The 19887-nt window shown below is 36.1% G+C and overlaps 3 protein-coding genes and 1 long non-coding RNA gene across 7 annotated transcripts in view; 2 read left to right on the forward strand and 2 right to left on the reverse strand.

The window, feature by feature from the left end:
• Window positions 1-19887, reverse strand: part of gria4a (glutamate receptor, ionotropic, AMPA 4a) — an 877747-nt gene that overhangs the window by 410119 nt on the left and 447741 nt on the right. The gene's annotated exons all lie outside the window — the stretch shown is intronic.
• The window catches only part of LOC100535385 (uncharacterized), a 199308-nt gene continuing 179479 nt past the window's right edge, over window positions 59-19887 (reverse strand). Inside the window, exons 1-3 of one of the 2 annotated variants that reach the window (XM_087284767.1) lie at window positions 13146-13366; window positions 10523-10729; window positions 59-4182 (exon numbers count right to left, since the gene is read on the reverse strand). In XM_087284767.1, coding sequence (XP_087140893.1) covers window positions 3209-4182; window positions 10523-10634 — 1086 coding nt within the window. In that variant the 5' untranslated portion in view covers window positions 10635-10729; window positions 13146-13366 and the 3' untranslated portion in view covers window positions 59-3208. Of the gene's footprint in view, window positions 4436-10522; window positions 10730-13145; window positions 13367-19887 lie in introns of those variants that run through there. The other variant, XM_087284768.1, reaches the window with a different exon arrangement.
• Window positions 5457-9878, forward strand: LOC147840711 (uncharacterized). Its single transcript, XR_015510048.1, has 3 exons — window positions 5457-6156; window positions 6590-6900; window positions 6951-9878. It is a non-coding gene; the product is annotated as an uncharacterized LOC147840711 (long non-coding RNA).
• Window positions 13453-19887, forward strand: part of cwf19l2 (CWF19 like cell cycle control factor 2) — a 60884-nt gene continuing 54449 nt past the window's right edge. For all 3 annotated transcript variants that reach the window (XR_015508786.1, NM_001033752.3, XM_087283275.1), the window contains 2 exon segments: window positions 13453-13577; window positions 19658-19768. Coding sequence is in view for 2 of the 3 variants with exons in the window: in NM_001033752.3 (NP_001028924.3) it covers window positions 13485-13577; window positions 19658-19768 (204 nt within the window). In the remaining variant the exon portion in view is untranslated.

Genomic DNA, 19887 nt, shown 5'->3' on the forward strand with positions numbered 1-19887 from the left:
TGTTGAAGATGATGTCAGCGACTAAGAGGATTATAAAAAGACTGACGTCAACGTTGGGTTCCTTTCAGTTTATTTTTATTGTGCAAACATTGATCAAAATCACCAGCCCTCAAAAACAAAACATTACATTATAAACGAAAGAAACAAACAAAAAACTAAAATAAAAACTAAAATCATTAAAACATGACGATGGGTTTGATATTCATTTTAAAAGAAATTATGCTAGAGTGGTGGACAGGGCAAACTAAACAACAGAATAGTCCATTAATGACAAAGTAGTTTGTCACAAAGCTTCAAACACTCTTCAGTATGTACTTTTCTTCACAATGAGAGTACATGCTTTTAGGGCGTAGGTTAAGTAGGCAAACTGGAACGCAGCATTTGTTTACACTAAGAAATTGCTTGGGAGAAAATCATTAGCCTGGTTTCACATTTCGAATGAGATAGACATGCTAAATATAGAATAATAACAACTTAATTTGCTAAATAATTTTTATGATTTAGGTGGTTTTGGAGATGCTTAATTTAGAATATAAATCCTTTCATTCGTGCAAAAGTTTTTTTTTTTCGCTTGCTTGAGTTGGTTTTAGAAGTGTGAACATTTCTAAATGAGAAGTCAATATGCTAATTTTAAAATAAAAATCTCTTTAATCCACTATAAAATTTGACACTCGCTTTAAGTGGTTCTAAAAATGCCAAATTTAAAATAAAATCCCCTTAATGAATAGGAAAAAAATGTATGCTCAATTGAGGTTGTTTGGGAAAATTATAAATTAAAAATCCCTTAATTCACAAAAAAAAAAAAAAAGTTTGGTTTTTGGAAAAGTTAATGTTTCCCCCACAGTCCAAAGACATGCAGTATTGACCTTATTCTGCAACGGGGAAGTGCGACCATTTTTGTGATTTGTTTTAAAACTTGCAATTCAGTTGGCTATGTGAGAAATGACCAGGAATAATATTCATTCATTCATTCTCTTGTCGGCTTAGTCCCTTTATTAATCCGGGGTCGCCACAGCGGAATAAACCGCCAACTTATCCTGCAAGTTTTTACACAGTGGATGCCCTTCCAGCAGCAACCTCTCTCTGGGAAACATCCACACACATACACTACGGACAATTTAGCCTACCCAATTAACCTGTACCGCATGTCTTTGGACTGTGGGGGAAACCGGAGCACCCGGAGGAAACCCACGTGAATGCAGGGAGAACATGCAAACTCCACACAGAAACACCAACTGAGCTGAGGCAACTAATTGTGACAACCAGTGATAAAGGAGGGAATAAGCTGAAGGTGGATGATTAATAAGCATCGTTTCACATTAGAATGGAAACCCGGCTATTGAATCATCCACTTAATTAACACCCATCCAATTCCCATTTCACTTCAACGATTTCTAAATTAGATGTAGTGTGTGAATGAGAGAGTATATGGGTGTTTCCCAGCACTGAGGGTTGTACCCATAGTGCCGGGATGCAGCTGGAAAACATCTGCTGTGAAAAAAAAAAACACATGAAAGAATAAATGGTGGTTCATTCCACTGTGACAACCCCTTATAAAGCAGGAAATGAGCCGAAGGTGGATGATTAATAAGCATTGTTGAATCAGCCACTTAATAAACACCCAGCAAAATTGGATGTATTATATGAACGAGAGAGTTGTACTCTTAGTCCTGATGAAAACAAAACAAAAAAACACATGCCAGCATAATTTGTGGTTCATTCCACTGTGGCGACCCCTGATAAAGCAGGGAATAAGTCAAAGGTTGGTTATTAATAAGCATAGTTTCACATTAGTATAGAAACCCAGCTATTGAATCATCCACGTAATCAACTCCCATCCAATTCCCATTTCACTGCGACTATTTCTAAAATGGACGTAGTATGTAAATGAGAGTGTGTATGGGTGTTTCCCAGCACTGAGGGTTGTTTTCTTAGTGCCATGTTGCAGCTGTAAAAGCAACCGCTGTGGAAAAACACATGCCGGAATAATTGGCGGTTCATTCCACTGTGGCGACCCCTGATAAAGCAGGGAATGAGCCGAAGGTGGACGATTAATAAGCATTGATTCACGTTAGGATGGAAACCCAGCTATTGAACCATCGACAAAATCAACTCCCATCCAATTCCCATTTCCCTTCGACGCTTTCTAAATTGGATGTAGTATGTAAATGAGAGAGCATGTGGGTGTTTTCCAGCACTGAGGGTTGTTTTCTTAGTGCCATGTTGCAGCTGTAAAAGCAACCGCTGTGAAAAAACACATGCCGGAATAATTGGCGGTTCATTCCACTGTGGCGACCCCTGATAAAGCAGGGAATGAGCCGAAGCTGGACGATTAATAAGCATTGATTCATGTTAGTATGGAAACCCAGATATTGAAATATCCACTTAATTAACACCTATCCAGTTTCCATTTCACTGCGACTATTTCTAAATTGGATGTAGTATGTAAATGAGTGTGTGTGTGTGTGTGTGTGGGTGTTTCCCAGCACTGAGGGATGTTTTCTTAGTGCCATGTTGCGGCTGTAAAAGCAACCGCTGTGAAAAAACACATGCTGGAATAATTAGTGGTTCATTCCACTCTGGCGATCCCTGATAAAGCAGGGAATGAGCCGAAGCTGGACGATTAATAAGCATTGATTCACGTTAGTATGAAAACCCAGTTATTGAACTATCGACAAAATCAACTCCCATCCAATTCCCAATTCCCTTCGACGCTTTCTAAATTGGATGTAGTACGTAAATGAGAGAGCATGTGGGTGTTTTCCAGCACTGAGGGTTGCAATGAGGGTGCCATATTGCGGCTGGAGAACATCCGCTGCAAAAAAATTAAACACATGCCAGAATAAGTGGTGGTTCATTCCACAGTGACACCCCCTTATATGATTATTAAGCATTGATTGATGTTAGTATGCAAACCTGACTATTGAATCAACCACTTAATTAACACCCATCAGATTTCCAATTTAATGTGACGATTTCTAAATTGGATGCAGTGTGTGAATGAGAGAGATGTACTTTTGGGTTTGAGTTGCAGCTGGGAAAAAAAAAAAACAGATAACGGAATAACTGGTGGTTCATTCCACTGTGGCGACCCCTTATAAAGCAGGGAATAAGCCAAAGGGGGGTGATTGATAAGCATGGTTTCACTTTGGTATGGAAACCCAGCTATTGAATCATGACCATAATCAACTCTTATCCAATTCCCATTTCACTTTGACGCTTTCTTGCAGTATTTTTTAACGTGAGTGATCAGATTGGTCAGCTGCGAGAAGTTCCTCCCACACGACGGGCATTTAAACGGCCTTTCCCCAGTGTGAACCCGCAGATGGCATTTCAACGACCCGGACTGGGTGAAGCACTTGTCACACTGCGAACACTTGTAGGGTTTTTCCCCACTGTGAATCTTCTGGTGCTCCTTCAGGCGTTTGGATGTGGTAAAACCCTTGCCGCACTCTGAACACTGCTGATCTCGCTCGCCGGTATGTCTTTTCTGGTGATCCTTGAAATTGCCCAGCCACAAAAACTTCTTTCCGCAAATAGTGCACGCATACGGTTTCTCATCAGTGTGAACCTTCATGTGGTTCCTCAGAATGGACGGAGATATATACCCTTCGCCGCAGTGGACGCATTTAAAAGGCTTGTCTCCTGAATGCGTGTGCAGGTGATAGGTAAGACTGTGAGCCCATTTAAACATCTTCCCGCAGTGAAGGCATTTGAAGGGCTTTACTCCAGTGTGCGCTCTTAGGTGGTCCTCCAGACCCTTTTTACAGGTTAAACCCTTTCCGCACTGAGTGCAGATGAAGAGTTTCTCTCTCGAGTGGATTCTTTCGTGAACCTTCAGGCTCTTTTTAAAGGTGAAACTCTTCCCGCATTGTTGGCATTCAAATGGTTTCTCTCCGGTGTGAATTCGTATGTGATGCTTCAGGCTTTCGTTGCGCGTGAAACACTTTCCGCAGTAATGGCACGTGTACGGTTTCTCACCGGTGTGAATGCGTGAATGGTCCTTCAGGCTGTCTCGGCGAGTGAAGCTCTTTCCGCATTGAGGGCACATGAAGGAGCCTTTGGCTTTGGTGTTTTTAGATCGCTCTGGAGCCGTTTCTTCGGGTGTGAAAGGTTTCTGATGTGGATCTTTCTCCTCCGCCTCTTCTTGTTCTTCGCTTTCTTCTTTTATGTCTGTCGAGTCTGAAATAAATGGGCAAAATGTATAAAAGACTATTTAATGACAGCATGTGTTTGATGTGCTCCAGTTGCTCACTTTATTTATGTTCATTGTAGCGTACGGTCCATAGATAACACTACGTATTGATTTTATAAAGGGGTCTGAGTCTCTGGTGTGGGTTTACGACTCCTGGTGCCACAAAGTCTGTGTTTCTGGTGACACTTCACTTTATCTAGAGGTAGGCCAGAGACGAGTGACTAGAGCTTCAAAGACATTCTTTTTAAAGCAACAAAGATGTAAGAATGTGGGAATTATGTTTATGTATTTTTTTAAAAGCCATGTTTGGTAGCGATAGACTCCCCTTGAAATTTTACAACACATGATGCGTAGAGCATGATAATAACTCGTACGGCATGCATTCTTTAATGCCCTGAATTAAAGACCATCCTTAGGCATATGAGCAGCCTAAAGACAAAGGAGAGTTTCGCGCTCAAACTTTAGCCTGGAATTATTGGTCGAGCTTGCTGAGAGGGCGTGTAACTTGGCCCACGGTTAAAACCGGTCTCCTCCCCAAGCTCGAGGCAGAACGTCCGAACCACAAATCCCCCCGGGAGCTCGCTCCTTTGAGGGGTCGAGGCTCTTCTGTGCCGCGTGGATCTTCCAGCCCACGTTTTCTTATTTTTCCGGCAAAGTAAGCTCAGTTTAGAGTTGCGATCGCGTTTCTCCGACCTGTATTGCAAACTCCACGCATCAAGAAAGGACACAAAAGGACTTCCAGCGTCCGCTCGGTCGAGCAGGCGGAATCATATATATTTATAGATTTGTTTAACCAAATTGACAGAAGGTTAAGCCGGAATATTAATAATTAATAATAACCCGTTAATATTGATTATTAATATTCATAAACTGAGCTAATTTTTTTTACATCAAGTAAACAGTGAACATCCAAGATTATAATAACCCATTATTTTAATAACCTGTTATAATTGATTATTAATATTCATAAACTGAGCAAATTTTTTTACATCATCAAGTAAACAGTGAACATCCAAGATTATAAAAAAATTAATAACTTTTGCATTTAATTTGAATCAGTTCTTCACGTTTTTTTGTCTGTCAAGTCTGCAATAAACATGCAAAATATTTTTTAAAAATTAATTTATTAACATCATGTATTTTATGTGCTCCAGTTGCTCACTTTGTTTGTCAAGACTACAAAAAACATGCTAAACTTATTTTAAAAACTATTTAATACTATTGTATTTAATTTGAAGCAGTTCTTCACTTTTTTTCTTTTATATCTGTCGAGTCTGCATTAAACGTGCAAAAAGTTTAAAAAACGATTTATAAATATCATGGGCCCTATCATACATCCGGTGCAAGGTGCGATGCAATTGTGGTTTGCTAGTTTCAGTTCGACGCAAGTGTCATTTAGACGTTTCGCACCACACTGTTTAAATGGCAGAGCATTTGCGCTCATAAAAGAGGTGTGTTAAGGCGCATTGCTGGCGTGTTGCTTATTTGAGGAACTAAAATAGACTGCACAGTAGAACAGCTGAGAGCGCAGAGCGCGTTAGTTGTGCACCTTGCTTATACATTGCTTAATACACACAGGATGTAGAGCAATATCAAATATCTTTACAAATGAAAAATAATTAAATAATTAAATTTAGGGGGGAGGGGGCTTTTTCAGTTTATTCATGACAATTTGCAATTTGCTGACCATATGGGGTACAGCATGTGTATTTAGACATAACTCAGTTGTTTGAGCACACTTCATTATTATTGTTCATTTATTTGTCTGCTGGAAATTAGAACTCAATTTAGAAATAGTTTTGAAACAAATCTGTGCGCTTAACAAACAAAATTAATTATGTAGGCTAATAGATGTCTGTGCATATGCGTACAACATATTTCCTTGTCCACGGAAGAGAGTGAAAGTGAAAGTAAAGAATGAGGAGGCTCATTCTCAAGCCTGGTTTATACTTCTGCGTCAAGTGATCGGTGTGACCCACGGCGCAAGCTTTGCGCGTAGTAGTGCATTTATACTTCTGCGCGCTGTTTCTGTTGCTCTGCAATACACTGCCGAAACCCTTACTGGCAGTAGGTGTTTGTTCCTCTGTGTTGAGTTTCTTCGCTGGTGTTTTGTTTTTTCTGAACGCCTCCCTAATGTACAAGTGGCTCAAATTCGCTCATTTTGAGGTGGGAACACCTGCTGCATAACGCTTGCGTGGCTCTTACCTCCACCCACACTCGTCAGCACTACCAAGCCGACCAATCACAGAGCTTGCACTACGCGTTACATTTTTTGAAAGGTGCGCTTCAACGTCGCCGACGGCCACAGTGAAGGGATATGCGTCCACGCATAGGCTGCGCCATAGCATACGCGTGCGCTTGACGCAGAAGTATAAATCAGCCTTCATGCTGCAGATGCTCCGTTTAACTGTTTTCTTGCTGGTGAAGTGTTCAGTTTTTGTAAATCGCCATGTAAATAGCAAATGCTCTGGAACGACGTGACTCTAAGGCCCCATTTACACTAGTGCGCTTTATTTTTAAAACGGCCTTTTAGATCAAAAACGATTCGCGTCCACACCAGTGTTTTACCTAGCATTTCTGAACATATCTCTGTCCACACTACGCCATCAAAAACGTATATCACGTGACCATTCGCACACTCTGGGCATGCACGTTCTAGTATAAACAGGAAAGCATGCGTCTCGCTCGGCGTTTGGTTATTGTTAGTCAAGAAACACCGGTTGAACATTAAACGCGATGGCAAAGAAAGCAAGAGAGGTATTTTTGTCAGATGACGAGGTCGAGTTGTTACTAAACGTAACAAATGAATAACTGCACAATGGTGCCTAAAACAGACAATAGTACAAACAACGCTCCCATTCCTGTGTCTGTGTTGTTGTTTACAGTGAAGGCTGGTCTGCTGTCTTCCGGTAGCGTTAAAGCCATGTGTTATAGTCATGTGATAGGGGCTTGACGAATAAGGGTAGGATACGCAATTACACAAAAGCCCCAATCAGGTAGCGAATCTCAGCAGTCCCGCCTCCATTTTTTAGATGTCTCCGTTTTTTTCTCATCCACACTGAGACGGAGCAGCAGCGTTTTAGAATGAAAACGGCCTCTCCAGCATTTTCAAAACTCTCCGTTTTCGGCGCTCGAGGACTCCGGCGTAGTGTGGATGGATGGCATAACCGTAGCAAAACTTATGCGTTTTAAAACAAAAACGCGTTAGTGTAAACGGGGCCTAAAAGGGAATGGGAGATGAGACTCTGATTGGTTTATTCCAGGGGTCAGCAACCCGTGGCTCTAGAGCCACATGCGGCTCTTTAGCGCTGCCCTTTTGGCTCCCGGGAGCTTTTTCAAAAATGTTTGAAAATGGAAAAAGATGGGGGAGGTTAATATATTTTTTCAGTTTTAATATGATTTCTATAGGAGGACAAACATTTTTTACTTTTTCAAATGCTGTAAAAGTGTGTAGAATTAATATTTAATTTCAACATTTCTGTCAACGAAGATTTGCGTCATAACCTGCGACACACGTTTCTATCAGCAGGGCGGGATGCCAGGCAGGTGGCTGTTGTAAACAAACCGGAAGATAATAAAGCATGGAAAACCGTTCACAGATGGTGACTACATGAAGGAGTCATTCATTAACATATTAGAACACCTATTTGCAGACTTCAAAAACAAAACCAAGATAATACAAAAAAATAAAGCAATACCTCTCTCTGCTAAGACAGTGAAGGAAAGGACTATTAAAATGGCAGGTAACATCACCGATCAGCAAACCAAGGACATTAATTCAGTGCCAGCATACTCAATTGCCTGTGATGTGACCGATATTCAACGCGCTTTTATGCAGATATGTGAACTCTGATGGGCCGCAAGAAGAAATGATCAAATTAATACCACTGAAAGACCAGAGGCTGTGCTGAAGTGTTTAAATGACAACAAAATAAACACCAACCACCTGATTTCAGTGGCTATTTAATCATGAAGGCTCATTATGTATTTATAGCCAACTTAGTCATTTTTATAGTAGGCTAATATAGCTAATATAGATACATATAGCATGTGTTTCCTTCATTATAAGGCTTATATAAGGCTTTACATTTTTTGCGGCTCCAGACATGTTTTTTTTGTTTTTTTTTGGTCCAATATGGCTCTTTCAACATGTTGGATTGCCGACCCCTGGTTTATTCTCAAATCACACATGACTCATTTAAGGGTCACGAAACATCAAAACACATTTTTTGAGCTGTTGACAGTCGTATATGTGTCCCACACTGCTAAAAACACTATTAAGACACCTATATTTCACTAAAAAGTGTAAATTGGTTGTTTTTGCGTTATTTCAAGGAAATTCGTATTTCCGGTTTGAAACTAATTTTTGAAGCTGCGTCACGGTCATGACATAATAGCGTGTATTCCAGCGTGCAGACTGGACGTCTGTGCCAGAGTGTGTCTTATTACGTCTTACAGTGTGATGCATTAATGCATGAGTAAAGCTTGGTTCAAACCAATCAGTGCGCTCTATTGTGCAACTTCATTAATATTCATTAGAGTCACAGTGTTTACACCAAAGAGACGCCACGTTGTGTTGGCAAAACAAGCGTGAAGTGTTGCTTTTATAGTTTGCTGCCATTAAGTTTCGATTTCATTTTCTCTCTGTGAGAGCTGGATCATGTGTGGATTAACAGTGTACGCGACGCTCGACAACAATAACTTACGTGTCTAAGGAGGATTATTGTTTACCTGAGAGCTGTTCTCATCTGCAAACGCTGAGATCCGGTTTCGCTTGTAGTCTTCTCTTCATAAAGACGCGGCTCTAGTTGCTGGTGATTGTCCTGTCTCTACAGATTTGGTAAGTGAGCGACCAGTGCTCTTTGTTTATTCAGTTTGTTCGTATCGAATTAAGTTAACTATTGCACCGAGTGCAAACATGTTAGCACCGCATTTAGTGACCGGAATAACACACGCGGCTTTCTGACACTACCTGCTGTGTGCATCTAAGTTTCCGGGAAATTGAGTTTTTTTTTTCTCATTCGCCGTGCGGTATTAAACATTGCATGAAAAATACACGCTTAGAGCAGATCCTCGAATCAAATATCTCGTTTGTCGCGAGGGGCATGAATGAATTCCCTGAATGAAAGAGCCAAACTGCAGTTACAGTCCACCATTTAATAATTTGGCAAATAATTCGACTACAGATGTCCATGTTGGTTAAACACCATCACTTTCTCCTGTGTGTATTTTGACTGAAACTCGCGCGTGCCCAAATAGACACTCCCACACCATTCCACTTCAGTTCCTCCAACACTCCCTCCTAAACAGAGCTGGACACGCCCACTTTTCTGACTTTTTCCAAAGTAGAGGTGTGAAAACACCCTGCTGAAAAGAGGGGGTTTCATGGCCCTTTAAGAGAATAAGCTCAACCCTGTTAGACCATGCGCCGCAGCGCAAAGTGGATTTTTGCATTGTTAAAATAGCAAAAGTGGATTCTGACACGCCCTTAATGCTCTTGCGCCCTGCACTTTAAACTTTGCGCCTAGATCGTCAAAATAGAGCCCCATGTATTTGATGCGCCCAGTTGCTCACATGTATATTTCTGAAACGTACATGATGTACTTTCTTGTTTTATTTTTATTAAGTCTACAGTAAACACGCAAAAATATGAAAAGTAAATAAATGTGATAACATGTGCTCCAATTGTTTACTGCCTTTTTATTCGTCCATCAAGTGTAGAATAAACATGAAAATAAAATGCACAAAAAGTTTCAATAATTCAGTGAACATTATTTGATGTGCTAATCCAATCAATACGAAAGTAAACTGTTTTAATATAAGCTCACTGCACTTATCCAGCTTATTAGAAACATTGGTTGCTTTCACTTGTATTTGTACATTTATTTCATTTCATGCTCTCACAATGTCTGCAACCATAGTTATGTCATATCTACACATATCTAAATACAATGCAAAACGACAGAGGCATCAGTTAAAGACCAAAGTATACTATGTTTTGCACATATCAGCATATTGATTAGATTAGATAAACTTTATTGTCATTGCACATTACAGAACAAACAACAAAATACAGCCAGAACCTAACCAGAAGTGCATTGGTAGCAGTGTATTTACATATATTTAAATTGGTAATTAGTATAAATATGAAAGTTGAATACGATGTGATAATGAAAAAGTGTTGCATGGAAAAAGCTGCTAGTACTGAGTGCATATGTAAGAGGATTAAAAGCGATTTGCTGAGAATGTTCGAGAAACATTTATAAATTGCATTGTTATACTTATTTTGTATTATCTGGGTATGTGAAAATGATTTTGAACACCAACCTGTGTCTTCGTCAGTGTCTTCAGTATCTTCATCTTTGATTCTGGATGGTTCTGGGTCACTCGTGTAGTCAATCTCCTCTTCAACACACTCAGTTTTTACTATAGCAAACATGGTAAATGTGTTTCTGTTGTTACACTTGATTTTCTCCTGTTTGTTTGGTTCCTCAAAGGATGATTGGAATGTAGTGTCAGTTGTAAATGTACGACCTGAAGGAAGAAAATATATATACACATTAAAAAATACAATAACTCAAATGTATTTTCTAATGTTTTATTAGAATTAGTATTATTGCATATTTTCTCCTTACTTTGGCTTATGTAATACGCATAATTATGTGTAAACCTGATGTAATTCACTTTATAAGCACAAAAGTTGAACACAACATACACAAAAACCCCCTTTTTTATTATTTTTTTAAACATTTATTTAAAGATTTACAATCACAGAAAAGTGGTCTCATGCACTGAAAAAAATTATTCCTTGGATTTGCTAAAAATGTTTTACGTTAAGTGGCTATAAACAATTTATTTGGGCTGAATTTAAACAAATAAATTAAGTAGAATTTTATAAAATGTAATTTGTTTGTTTAAATTCAACACAAATAAATGCTTTGCAACAGTTTGCAGACATCATTTTTTTCAGTGTGTGATCATATACAGTAATAAAGCCATCTATTATACAATCATCCATCGGCTAGTAATTTAAGTCTTTTATGAAGGGTAAAATTAACAAAGAATAAAGAAATTCAAGATATTCAAGATACATTCTCCAAAAACTCCCTCAGAGGACTACAGATATGCCAGAAATCATCGGATTTCTGATGCAAGTCATAAGTCAGTTTTTCCAAGGGTGAGAAAAATGCAATCTGATCTATCCACATACTGACAAAAGGAATGTTAGGAGAGGATCACAACAGAAGAATACATGGTTTGATATTGTGGCACCTTTGAAAAATATACCAGAACAGACTGAAAGCCATTCTTCTTCACTTGTTCCACAAAACCCCCTTTATTAAACAAAATTTGTCATTTATGATGGAAGTTATTACGTTTGACTGAAAACCGTGAGAAATTAGCATCATAATAATGCTGATAGCATTAATAAATCTCATAACGTAACCTAAAAACTCGTTTTTGTATTGATCCTAACGTCATTCATGTAATGTAACAATGGCTTTTTTTTTTTAACAAAATTGGTCAATTATGATAGAGTGATTACGTTTGACTGAAAATAGTGATAAATTATCATTATAATTAAGCTTAAAAGTTTCCCAGAGATGGGTTGCGGCTGGAAGGGCTTCCGCAGCGTAAAAACTTGCTGGATAAGTTGGCGGTTCATTCCACTGTGGCGACCATGGATTACTAAAGGGACTAAGCCGACAAGAAAATGAATGAATAAATGAATTAAGCTTAAAAGATTAATAAGTCTCAAAACATAACCTCAAAGTCATTTTTGTATTGATTGTAATATTATTTATGTAATGTAATGTTGGCTTTTTTTCAAAAAAATTGGTCATGGAAGTAATTAAGTTTGACTGAAAAAAGATAAATTAGAATCATAATAATGCTGAAAGCATTAATAAATCTCAACATAATCTAAAAATTGGACAAGGCAGTGGCGCAGTAGGTAGTGCTGTCGCCTCACAGCAAGAAGGTCGCTGGTTTGAACCTCGGCTCAGTTGGCGTTTCTGTGTGGAGTTTGCATGTTCTCCCTGCCTTCGCGTGGGTTTCCTCCGGGTGCTCCGGTTTCCCCCACAGTCCAAAGACATGCGGTACAGGTGAATTGGGTAGGCTAAATTGTCCGTAGTGTATGAATGTGTTGTGCGGATGTTTTCCAGATATGGGTTGCGGCTGGAAGGGCATCCACTGTGTAAAAACTTGCTGGATAAGTTGGCGGTTCATTCCGCTGTGGTGAGCCCGGATTAATAAAGGGACTAAGCAGACAAGAAAAGGAATGAATGAATCTAAAAATTATTTTTTGTATTGATGATCGTAACGTCATTTATGTAATGTAACAATGTTAGCTTTTTTAAACAAAATTGGTCATTTATGATGGAAGTGATTACTTTTGACTGAAACTAGTGATAAATTATCACCATAATAAAGCTGAAAGCAGTAATAAATCTCATAACCTAAAAAGTTTTTGTATTGAGCGTAACGTTATTCATGTTATTATTCGTAACGTTAGCTTTTTTAAACTAAATTGGTCATTTATGATGGAAGTGATTACGTTTGACTGAATAATAAAGTTGAAAGGATTAATAAATCTCATGTCATAACCTAAAACTTTGTTTTTGTATTAATCTTAATGTTATCCAATTCATGTAATGTAACGTTGGCTTTTTTTAAAAACAAAATTGTTCATTTATGATGGAAGTGATTACTTTTCACTGAAAACAGAGATAAATTAGCATCATAATAAAGCTTAAAAGATTAACAAAACTAATAAAATAACCCAAAAAGGCATTTTGTATTGATCGTAAGGTTATTAATGTAACGTAAGGTAACGTTAGCTTTGTTTACGTTATTACTGAGCTATCATCATATATAAACACGACATAGAATTAAAAGACATAGCCAACATGTATAGTAAATACTATTTTAAAGACTTTATCTGTTTTACCTTTAGTAGTACACTCGTTTCTCCACCGGTTTTGAGTATTTAATGGATTTTAAGCGATTTAATCGCACAGCATACAATCTGAACGCTGCCTCAAACGTGTTCTTCACTGTCGCGAAAACGGTATCCGCTACTACGTTTTTTGCTACTAGATTTCCTCTAATCCTTGTTAACAAAATCATCCAAATATGGCTGAACTGTAAACATGTCTCCGAAAACGTACTAAGGATTGAATGATGTTTCCTCTTTCAGCGCCACCCGGCGGAAATCCATCAAGTATTTTTTAAACGCTGAATTACGGCAAACACTTACGACAGTAGAGGTTGTGTTTGCGGCAGCGTCATGGCGGCGTACGGTGTGAATTTTGAGAGCGCAAACAGCATTAAATCAAGAAAAGAGTCCAAAAGAGAAGAAAGAGAGCGAGTTATACAAAAGGTAACGCATACTTACTAACACGTTAAACTGTTATGGAGTCAGAATTTGAGTTTACACAAGAGGAAATGGATCTTGTGCTTTATATGTGGTATTACAAAATAATCATTCCGCTTTAATATATATACCGTCTTTAAATATGCTGTCTCATTCCGAGTTTGTCTGTTTTTAGGCTAGTATTTGAGATTTTCAGAGTGTTTTTAGTGCTATATATGATGTTTCAGTCTTGATCTCATAACATCTGAAGTCATTTGTCAAATATTATGTTTATTTTGTAGTATTTACTTGTAACGTTATGACATAACTGTTAACAGCATTTTAATGGTGACTGAAGTTGATCAAATATATAATTGTATAGTAATAGATTTGTTTTTCCGAAAGCTTAAATGGTAATATGTGATTGCATTCAAAAATATACTTTTAAAAGGCTATTCGTTTACTATGCTCGTCAAATTCGTAAATGATTTACGGATACGACATCATATTATTATGTTTATGTACATGGAAAGCATAATAATTGCAAATAAAAACGCCACAAATTCGAGTTCCATCCATTAAGCATAACTGTGATATATTTATGGGAAATAATTAAACGGCATGCTTGTTCTGACCTGTCCTACTTATGAAATGTTTTTATAAATTAAGCTTTCTGGGATGCTTCAATAGAGTTTTTATATTGCCAAATGGTTCTTGTTGATATACGTGACAAGATGTTTGGTATATTAATTATTGTTTATATAACATGATACTGAAGAACATTTAAAACTTTTTTTTCTGTATATCAGGTAATATTTAAGATGATGGTTTTTGCTTAAAAAAATAAAACAGGATACACTCTAATGTACAGAGAAATCAAAATGTAAACATTTTGGAATTGATTTAGCTTGAAAATCTGAGCCACAGTCTGTGGTGGAAATGCAGTTTTACTATGATTTATTATATTGCACACTTCTACAATCTAGGAACTAGAAAATATAGATTTAACTGTATAAAAATGTCCTATTATTAGTATAGTGACCAAAATTCTCATCGCTTTTAAATATCATTATATTAACGTGGTAAAAATGTGATTATTAAATTTGCCTGAAAATGTTAATTCATGCTCACTGCACACAAAAACATAATACACACTCATTCCACCAAGTTTTCAATATGAAAATGAACAATGAACCTCTAAAATTGTAGCTTTAATTATTTGAAGCATTCATTTTGTCACTGATTTTTCTCTGACTGGTATTGCAATGTGGTTTATATATATATTTGAACATGTCCTATCATTATTATAGTGACCAAAATTCACATGGTTATCATTAATCATTATATTATCGTGGTAAAAAAAAAGTGATTATTAAATTTGCCTGAAAATGTTAATTCACACTTAATACAACACTGCACACAAAAATATAATACACACCCATTACACCAAGTTTTTTTTATTGATTTTTTTTATTGTGTTTTTGAAAAAAGGTACAGTACATTAAAGGTATTCAATTACAAAGGTATTTTCTTTTTTTTTCTTTTTTTTGAACCATACATAAATTTGAAAAAGAGACAATTTAACATAATAAAAATTTTTATGAAAAGGAAATGCATTAAATAAAAAAATATGTTAATAATAATAAAAATAAAATAAAAATAAAATTGCAAAAAAAAAAATAAATAAAAAGATTTAAATAAATAAAATAAAAAAATAATAAAAATTAAAAAGGGTGGGGGTGGGGGGGGGGGGGGTCGGGAATTTATGGTTGGAGGAGTACATTAGTCTCAATATGAAATATAACAGGGTCCCATGTTTTGAAAAATGTTTTGGTTGATCTCTGAGAAAATATTAAATTTTTTCTGTTTTCAAAAATAGCATTCCATTACACCAAGTTTTTAATCTGGAAATGAACAAATAACAACTAAAATTGCAGCTTTAATTATTTGAAGCATTCATTTTGTCACAGATTTTTTTTTCTGACTGATATTGCAATGTGGTTTATATATATATATATATATATATATATATATATATATATATATATATATATATATATATATATATATATATCAGCATATAGATATGCTGATATATCAGCACTGGTGGGAGGCGTGCGTTAGCACACGGCCGTAGGCCAAGCTTAGTGCCCCACCAGTGCTGATATACAGCCATAGCACACTGCTACGAGTGTGATATTGCTCATATATATATATATATATATATATATATATATATATATATATATATATATATATATATATATATATATATATATAAACCACATTGCAATATCAGTCAGAAAAAAATCTGTGACAAAATGAATGCTTCAAATAATTAAGCTGCAATTTTAGTTGTTATTTGTTCATTTCCAGATTAAAAACTTGGTGTAATGGGTGTGTAATTGTATCACATATACATATTACAAATAAAAACCCACACATATATTTGTTAAAACAAACTTTTATTTTGGATGTGATTAATAGCGATAATCTTTGCCTAGCACTGAAATATATATATGTAAAGAGTCTATTTTTCTTTGAAAGAGACAGTTCTGTTAGTTGGCCAAGTAGTCACAACTATTAGTTGATCATAGTTTATATAAAATAATCAGACCCTGTTGATTATTCGGTGGCATGGTAGCTCAGTGGTTAGCATTGTGGCCTCACAGCAAGAAGGTTGCTGATTTGAGTTGCGGCTGTGTGGAGTTTGCATGTTCTCCTCGTGTTGGTGTGGGTTTCCTCTAGGTGTTCCAGTTTCCCCCACAGTCCAAACACATGCGCTATAGGGAAGTTGAATACACTAAATTGTCCGTAGTGTATGAGTGTGTGTGTGTGTATGCGTGTTTTCCCAGTACTGGTTTGCGGCTGGAAGGGCAATTGCTGCATAAAACATATGCTGGAATAGTTGGAGGTTCATTCCGCGGTGGCGACCCCTGATAAATAAGGGACCAAGCTGAAGGAGAGGGAATGAATGTTGATTTATCTGCTGGTTGATAACAGTCTACCACTTTGAACTGAACTGTCATTAATGTACCTGCAGAGGGCGCTAAGAGTTCATACTGGATTATATAGATTTGAGGATTGTCCTGGGATTAGCAGCTGTTGAACACTCATCGAAAATAGTGTTAATTTGGATAATGTTCAACATATTTCAGATTAATTAATAATCAACATAATAGAATATTTTAAATGTGTCTATATAGCTAATGAGTATGAATGAATTCTGATTTAAGAATTAACTCTTGGCTTTATGTAAGCAAATAAATATTCATGTTCCAGTCATCCGTGTTAAAAAAAAACATGCATCATATTTTCATTTGCAGTGCAGAAAAGACTTCCTATATTAGAGCTGTTTTCTGAAATATGTCTCTTTTTTTCTTTTTTCTGAGGACTAATGATGAGTTGATGAATATAAACATCGCTGATCTGTTTAACTGGCTGCCGTTCACACAGGATGAGTACATCTGTCCTCACCTGATAACACACACTCATCCGCTCTTTGTTACATTTAAATTTATTTCAAGCATTATTTTGGGATTTCCTCTTTTATTTCTTGATAGCTTCCTGTTTCTGAGGGAGATTATTATTTAGATTAACCAAAACTAAAACATATAATATTATTATTATTATTATTATTATTATTATTAATGTTGTTATTATTGGTTCAAAAATATTTTTTTATTGTAAATAAAATATAATTATTAAAAGGAAAAGATTAAAACAAATCATACTTTTAAATTTCTAGGTGGCTAAATAAAATATTTTAAGCTGATTTATTAAAATTACTGAAGCTAATCTAAAATAAATAATGTTAAAAATTTATTTAAAAACTCAAATGTCTAAATAAAGTAACATGATTCCTAAAATTAAACTAGACTAAATTAATGATCTAAAATAGCTCACACTGACATCAAATTTTGTTTTAATAATTACTATAATGGCATTTAAATATGACAGATATCACATGTTTATATTAATCATAATCAGAAAGAGCTTTACTGCCAGGTATGTTTACACATATTCCTTAAGTGATTTCAAACCTTTATGAGTTTCTTTGTTCTGTTAAATGCAAAGGAAGATAATTTAAAGAATGCTCATAACTGGTAACCATTGACTTCCGTAGGAGGAAAAACAATAGAAGTCAATGGTTACAGGTTTCCAACATTCTTCAAAATATCATCTTTTATGTTTAATAGAAGAAGGAATCTCTTTAAGGATTGTAGGCAAGTGAAGAGAGTAAATATTGTCTGAATTCACCTCAGAATGAAAATTTGCTCACTATTTACTTTTCCTCAAGTGATTTAAAACCTTTGTGAGTTTCTTTATTCTGTTAAACACAAAAGAAGATAATTTGAAGAAAACTAAAAACCTGTAACCATTGACTTCAATAGAAGGAAAAATTAATTTTATGGAAGTCAATGGTTACAGGTTTCCAGCATTCTTCAAAATATCTTCTTTTGTGTATAACAGAAAACTCCTGAAGGATTGCAACAAGTAAAGACTGAGTAAATGATGGCAGAATTCACCCCAAAATGAAAATTTGCTTACTGTTTACTCTTCCTCAAGTGATTAAAAACCTTTATGAGTTTCTTTATCTGTTGAACACAGAAAAAAATAATTTGAAGAATGCTGAAAACCTGTAACCTTTGACTTCCATAGAAGGAAAAACTACGGAAATCAATGTTTACAGGTTTTCAACATTCTTCAAAATATCTTCTGTTGTGTTCAACAGAAGAAAGAATCTCCTAAATGATTGTAGCAAGTGAAGAGTAAATATTGCCTGAATTAATCCCAAAATGAAAATATGCTCACTATTTACTCTTCCTCATGTGATTTCTAACCTTTTTTTTGGTTGAACACAAAAGAAGATAATTTGAAGAATGCTGAAAACCTATTGGAATGCTGAAACTTCCATAGAAGGAAAACAAATACAGTGGAAGTCAATGGTTACAGGTTTCCAACATTCTTCAAAATATCTTCTTTTGTGTATAACAGAAAACTCCTGAAGGATTGCAACAAGTAAAGACTGAGTAAATGATGGCAGAATTCACCCCAAAATGAAAATTTGCTTACTGTTTACTCTTCCTCAAGTGATTAAAAACCTTTATGAGTTTCTTTATCTGTTGAACACAGAAAAAAATAATTTGAAGAATGCTGAAAACCTGTAACCTTTGACTTCCATAGAAGGAAAAACTACGGAAATCAATGTTTACAGGTTTTCAACATTCTTCAAAATATCTTCTGTTGTGTTCAACAGAAGAAAGAATCTCCTAAATGATTGTAGCAAGTGAAGAGTAAATATTGCCTGAATTAATCCCAAAATGAAAATATGCTCACTATTTACTCTTCCTCATGTGATTTCTAACCTTTTTTTTGGTTGAACACAAAAGAAGATAATTTGAAGAATGCTGAAAACCTATTGGAATGCTGAAACTTCCATAGAAGGAAAACAAATACAGTGGAAGTCAATGGTTACAGGTTTCCAACATTCTTCAAAGTATTTTATTTTGTGTTTAATAGTAGAAAGAAACTCCTAAAGGATTGTAACAAGTGAGAAGTGAGTAAATATTGACAGAATTCACCACAAAAATGAAAATTTGCTCACTGGTCTCTTTATCTGTTAAACACAAAATAAGATCATTTGGAAGTCAATGTTTTTTTTTAACATTCTTCAAAGTATCTTCTTTTGTGTTTAACTTTAATTAACACATTTTTTTGTTCATTTTCAAACAAATCAGTACAAAAAACACTTTTTGAATGACAACAGAAGTACACTTTTTAGGGATACTTCACCCAAAAATGACCATTCCTAATAAAACTATTAATAAAAAACCTCACAAACTGCATAATGGTGCACGTAGCATGCCGGTATTGCGTTATCGCTGCGCCAGCTGTGTTAGGTTTTCTCTGTGCACACATTTACATTAGCATGATCTTACGACAGGAAGCGGCTTGACAAAGCTTTATCGCCTCAGCGCACATGCCCAGCCCTGCGTCGCGGACGGAAACAGCAGGCTTGAAATCAAATTAGGATTTAAACAGCCCATAATGCTCATCTCATTTCAGAAATCACTAATTCTGTCCAATCCATCTTTTGTTTGTAGGCTAAAGAGAAGTTCGAGAAGGAGGAGCGGAGGAAGGCTGAGAGGAAAGCCAGGGGTGAAGACACATGGATGCTTCCGGATGTTGACCTTCGACTACAGCAGATCGGAGAGGTCAGAGCTCAAACTGCAGCTTATGCGATATTTAGTTTAGCTGTGATATATATTGCGATATGAGGATTTGAATAATTTCATTCATTTAGATCAGGGGTGTCCAAACTCGGTCCTGGAGG

This window comes from Danio rerio, chromosome 15 (genome assembly GCF_052040795.2).
Source record: "Danio rerio strain M-AB ecotype USA chromosome 15, GRCz13ab, whole genome shotgun sequence".
In the NCBI taxonomy this organism is placed as follows: domain Eukaryota; kingdom Metazoa; phylum Chordata; class Actinopteri; order Cypriniformes; family Danionidae; genus Danio; species Danio rerio.